General features: G+C 48.6%; 1 protein-coding gene across 7 annotated transcripts in view; it reads left to right on the top strand.

The window, feature by feature from the left end:
• Nucleotides 1–6,000, top strand: part of LOC110486089 (BAH and coiled-coil domain-containing protein 1) — a 186,404-nt gene that overhangs the window by 173,647 nt on the left and 6,757 nt on the right. For all 7 annotated transcript variants that reach the window (XM_036941861.1, XM_036941858.1, XM_036941862.1 and 4 more), the window contains 4 exons: nt 766–874; nt 2,035–2,151; nt 2,701–2,835; nt 3,027–4,300. In XM_036941861.1, coding sequence (XP_036797756.1) covers nt 766–874; nt 2,035–2,151; nt 2,701–2,835; nt 3,027–4,300 — 1,635 coding nt within the window. The remainder of the gene's footprint in view (nt 1–765; nt 875–2,034; nt 2,152–2,700; nt 2,836–3,026; nt 4,301–6,000) is intronic.

The raw sequence follows: 6,000 nt of genomic DNA, 5'->3' as shown, positions 1-6,000 counted from the left end.
GGACCCCATGTTCAACAGCCTTTCATGAATACCTCCTACACCAGGACCCCATGTTCAACAGCCTGTCATGAATACCTCCTACACCAAGACCCCATGTTCAACAGCCTTTCATGAATACCTCCTATACCAGGACCCCATATCCCCTGAGCAGAGCCCGAGGTCCCTCTCACACATATATGTATTCACGTGCGTGTGTGCGCAGAAACACACACAACCATGAACACACAAACACGCAGTCACACAAACACACCACCAAAACACATACACATACACATTCCCGCCTATACCTCACACATCATCAGTCAAGGGACCCCTCTCCATGGCAACTGTAAATGAAAACATTCTGAAAGGGGCTCCAGTGAGTGGCGGATGCTGGGCCCTGGCTGCATTGTCAGGGAGGAGAATCTGGCAACCTGCAATCACAGTCCCCCCATTCATCTCCTCCTTAGTATTACTTCAGTCAGGATCTACTGCATCACAGCTTCCGCTCCTTTCTGCTGTGACTGGCACATTGGCATGAGATAGTGCTGCTTGGCGGTGTGGCACAGTGACCAGCCGTGTGTGTGTGTGTGTGTGTGTGTGTGTGTGTGTGTGTGTGTGTGTGTGTGTGTGTGTGTGTGTGTGGTGTGGTGTGTGTGTGTGTGTGTGTGTGTGTGGTGTGGTGTGGTGTGGTGTGGTGTGGGGTGTGGTGTGGTGTGTGTGTGTGTGTCTTTGCTGTCGGTCTGTAGTGAATCTGGCTTGACTCAGTGTCTGTTTGACTTTCAGGTCCTGGATGTGCGTCCAGAGACAGAGGCGGTGCTCTCTGAGGGGACGAGGGTGTGTGCCTACTGGAGCGAACGCTCTCGCTGCCTATACCCAGGCAACATACGCCAAGGTGAGAGATACTGGATCACTTTCTCTGTGTCCGCATTCATCCTTTTGTGTTATTATTTATTTGATTCATTTAGCAATTTATTCACTTTGACTATTTGACTAACAATGCCTGTGGTTCCACTTTAAATGTGTGTATACTTTGTGCTGATGCAGGTGGTTCCTCTTTAAATGTGTGTATACTTTGTGCTGATGCCTGTGGTTCCTCTTTAAATGTGTGTATACTTTGTGCTGATGCCTGTGGTTCCTCTTTAAATGTGTGTATACTTTGTGCTGATGCCTGTGGTTCCTCTTTAAATGTGTGTATACTTTGTGCTGATACCTGTGGTTCCTCTTTAAATGTGTGTATACTTTGTGCTGATGCCTGTGGTTCCTCTTTAAATGTGTGTATACTTTGTGCTGATGCCTGTGGTTCCTCTTTAAATGTGTGTATACTTTGTGCTGATGCCTGTGGTTCCTCTTTAAATGTGTGTATACTTTGTGCTGATGCAGGTGGTTCCTCTTTAAATGTGTGTATACTTTGTGCTGATGCAGGTGGTTCCTCTTTAAATGTGTGTATACTTTGTGCTGATGCCTGTGGTTCCTCTTTAAATGTGTGTATACTTTGTGCTGATACCTGTGGTTCCTCTTTAAATGTGTGTATACTTTGTGCTGATGCCTGTGGTTCCACTTTAAATGTGTGTATACTTTGTGCTGATGCCTGTGGTTCCTCTTTAAATGTGTGTATACTTTGTGCTGATACCTGTGGTTCCTCTTTAAATGTGTGTATACTTTGTGCTGATGCCTGTGGTTCCTCTTTAAATGTGTGTATACTTTGTGCTGATGCCTGTGGTTCCTCTTTAAATGTGTGTATACTTTGTGCTGATACCTGTGGTTCCTCTTTAAATGTGTGTATACTTTGTGCTGATGCCTGTGGTTCCTCTTTAAATGTGTGTATACTTTGTGCTGATGCAGGTGGTTCCACTTTAAATGTGTGTATACTTTGTGCTGATACAGGTGGTTCCTCTTTAAATGTGTGTATACTTTGTGCTGATACCTGTGGTTCCTCTTTAAATGTGTGTATACTTTGTGCTGATGCCTGTGGTTCCTCTTTAAATGTGTGTATACTTTGTGCTGATGCAGGTGGTTCCTCTTTAAATGTGTGTATACTTTGTGCTGATGCAGGTGGTTCAGGGGAGGAGGGGAAACAGGGAGGTGTAATGGTGGAGTTTGATGACGGAGACAGGGGGAGGATCTCCCTCCTAAACATCCGCCTCCTCCCCCCGGGCTACCAGATCCACTGTGAGTGTCTCTTTTTGTGTCACCCTGTCATCCACCTTGTATGATTACAGGGTTACTAACTATACCTGACCTTCACATTACAATTATTATGAGACCTTATAAGAGACCTTCCAGTCACATTATGAATCATGGACAATATCTTGCTGCATTTTAGACATTGCTATGACTTTATTGACCAACTCAGTGGCCTTGACGTTAGTGTCTGCCCTGTAATTGGAAGGTTGGTAGTTCGATCCCTAGCCAAGGCATAACAAAGACCGAAAAAATGGGCCCAATGCGCCTCTGCGTGGCACTGAGCATTAAGGAGATAGATTTGGGGGTAAGGTCCTACGATAGGCTAACCTCCTGTCCAGGGGGTGAACTTGTACATCAAGCTGCCTCACGCTACAGAAACAGGAGATGGGCTCCTGCTCCTATGAGCCATTCCGGCTCACACTAGCCAAAGCTTGTGCAAGGCTACTTACTTATATGTATTACTTATGACAGTGATTATGCAGGTGTATGTTAGAGATGTATTAACCCCCGCCTCCCCTTCCTGTCCCTCTGTAGGTGCGGAGTCGTCCCCTGCCCACCTGGTGTCTAGCGGCCGGGCGGCTCGGAGGAGCTTCAGTCTGGAAAAAGCCCCCCTGAGTGAGAGAGTCTTGGAGAGACAGGCCAGCACAGAGCCTGTCAGGAGACGACCAGGTCAGAAGAGATAATCTACACACGTGCTTTATATCCACTCTATTTGAAAAACAAATTATAGTATATTTAGCCTGATGGGACGCAGAAAAAGTGTGTGTCATTCATTTCTTGTAACCTCTTGATCTTGTAAAGGTATATGTAGTGTGAACTGATTGGTGACTTACCAGACATTCAATTGGTTTGAATTGCAGGGAGACCCAAAGGTTCAGGGAAGAAGAAGAACCTGTCAGACAGCACCAATAAGAACGCAGCCCCTCTGCTCAGCTGGCCGGCTGTGGCTGTCCCCAGGAAGAGGGCCTGTGAAAATCTGTTCCAGCTCAACGGGACTCCCAGGAAGGCCCTGAGGGGGTCGAGGGAGGCACACCTGCTCCCCTTGCCCCCGGCCCCTGTCTCTGCCCCGACCAAGGGTCTGTTCAGCAGCAGCTCCTTCGAGGTTGACTCCTTCAGCAGCATCGCTAACGGCTACTCCTCCTTCTGTAGCACCCAGCCCACCGGCATGTCCCTGGGTTCCAGGACTGGGCCCTATGTCCAGAGACGGAGGCCCGGCGAGGTGCCGCGGAGCAGCAGGAAGAGCAGTCAAGAGTTCCTGGTTAAACTGGATCACGAGGGGGTGACTTCACCCAAGACGAAGAACAGCAAGGCCCTGCTGCTGCTGGGCGGTGGCTCTGGGTTCGGGGCCAAAGGCGTGGGCGGCCTCCCCAGGCCTGAGGCCTACTCCCACCCAGTCCTGCTGGTCAAGGACAACAGGAAGGGAGTTTCTGCCTCGAGGGCTGAGCTCCTCCTTAAGGGTGCCCCTCCTCCACAGAGGAAGGCTTCTCCCTCCCTGGCTATTGGGGAGTACGGTGTCGGCGAGCTTGGTCTCAGCTGCCATCGGGACTGCCACAGCTCCTACTCGGACCTGGACAACGAAGAGGAGGAGGAAGAGGAGGAGAGGAGGAGGAGAAGGGGGGCTGCGCTGGCCACAGCAGCCTCTGGAGGACTGAGGACGGCGGGAAGCTTTCTCTCACGCCTCTCCGTCTCATCCTCTTCCTCTGGTTCCTCAAGTTCGTCCAGCTCAGGCTCCATGTCCAGTTCCAGCCTGTGCTCCTCGGATAACGACTCGTCCTACAGCTCGGAGGATGAGGAGAGCTCCACACTGCTGCTACAGAGCTGCCTGTCCTCCCACCACGGCCTGCTGCAGTCCCCTGAGCCCCCGGCTGCAGCCGGACCCCACCAGGGCCAACAGTCCTTCGTGGCCAAGGCCGTGGCCGTATCCAACACCAAGGGAGGAGGAGCCACCAATGACCACAGTGCCAACAACAAGCTTCTCAAAAGGAAGGAGTGTGGCAGCTCGTCCCCCTCCAAACCCCCCAGAGACCTGGTGAAGAGGCAAAGGGTTATCCCCGGGGATGCAGGACCAAGACCCAAGATGAACACGTTCCTACCGGGAAGACAGATGTGGCGGTGGTCGGGGAACCCCACTCAGGTGAGACACGGGTTGATCTTTCTATGGTCATTAAGTTTATGCCAATCTATTCCTGCCCTAACCCTCTCACAATCCTCCATATCTTAGTTACAAGAGACCCTAACCCTCACAATCCTCCATACAATAGGTACATGAGACTCTAACCCTCTCACAATCCTTCATACTATAGGTACATGAGACCCTAACCCTCTCACAATCCTCCATATCTTAGTTACATGAGACCCTAACCCTCACAATTCTCCATACAATAAGTACATGAGACTCTAACCCTCTCACAATCCTTCATACAATAGTTACATGAGACCCTAACCCTCTCACAATCCTCCATACAATAGTTACATGAGACCCTAACTCTCACAATCCTCCATACAATAGTTACATGAGACCCTAACTCTCACAATCCTCCATACAATAGTTACATGAGACCCTAACTCTCACAATCCTCCATACAATAGTTACATGAGACCCTAACCCTCTCACAATCCTCCATACAATAGTTACATGAGACCCTAATATTCTCACAATCCTCCATACAATAGGTACATGAGACCCTAATATTCTCACAATCCTCCATACAATAGGTACATGAGACCCTAACCCTCTCACAATCCTCCATACAATAGTTACATGAGACCCTAACCCTCTCACAATCCTCCATACAATAGGTACATGAGACCCTAACTCGTACAATCCTCCATACAATAGTTACATGACACCCTAACTCTCACAATCCTCCATAGCAGAGGTACATGAGACCCTAACTCGCACAATCCTCCTTACAATAGTTACATGAGACCCTAACCCTCTCACAATCCTCCATACAATAGTTACATGAGACCCTAACCCTCTCACAATCCTCCATACAATAGTTACATGAGACCCTAATATTCTCACAATTCTCCATACAATAGGTACATGAGACCCTAACCCTCTCACAATCCTCCATACAATAGTTACATGAGACCCTAACCCTCTCACAATCCTCCATACAATAGGTACATGAGACCCTAACTCGTACAATCCTCCATACAATAGGTACATGAGACCCTAACCCTCTCACAATCCTCCGTACAATAGGTACATGAGACCCTAACTCTCTCACAATCCTCCATACAATAGGTACATGAGACCCTAACCCTCTCACAATCCTCCATACAATAGGTACATGAGACCCTAACCCTCTCACAATCCTCCGTACAATAGGTACATGAGACCCTAACCCTCTCACAATCCTCCATACAATAGTTACATGAGACCCTAACCCTCTCACAATCCTCCATACAATAGGTACATGAGACCCTAACCCTCTCACAATCCTCCATACAATAGGTACATGAGACCCTAACCCTCTCACAATCCTCCGTACAATAGGTACATGAGACCCTAACCCTCTCACAATCCTCCATACAATAGTTACATGAGACCCTAATCCTCTCACAATCCTCCATACAATAGTTACATGAGACCCTAACCCTCTCACAATCCTCCATAGCAGAGGTAAATGAGTCCCTAACTCACACAATCCTCCATAGCAGAGGTACATGAGACCCTAACTCACACAATCCTCCATACAATAGGTACATGAGTCCCTAACCCTCTCACAATCCTCCATACAATAGGTACATGAGACCCTAACCCTCTCACAATCCTCCATAGCAGAGGTACATGAGACCCTAACCCTCACAATCCTCCATACAATA

Source organism: Oncorhynchus mykiss, chromosome 13, assembly GCF_013265735.2.
Source record: "Oncorhynchus mykiss isolate Arlee chromosome 13, USDA_OmykA_1.1, whole genome shotgun sequence".
Classification (NCBI taxonomy): Eukaryota; Metazoa; Chordata; class Actinopteri; order Salmoniformes; family Salmonidae; genus Oncorhynchus; species Oncorhynchus mykiss.
Note: the sequence above shows the minus strand (reverse complement) of the source record. Positions and strands in the feature narration are given on the sequence as shown.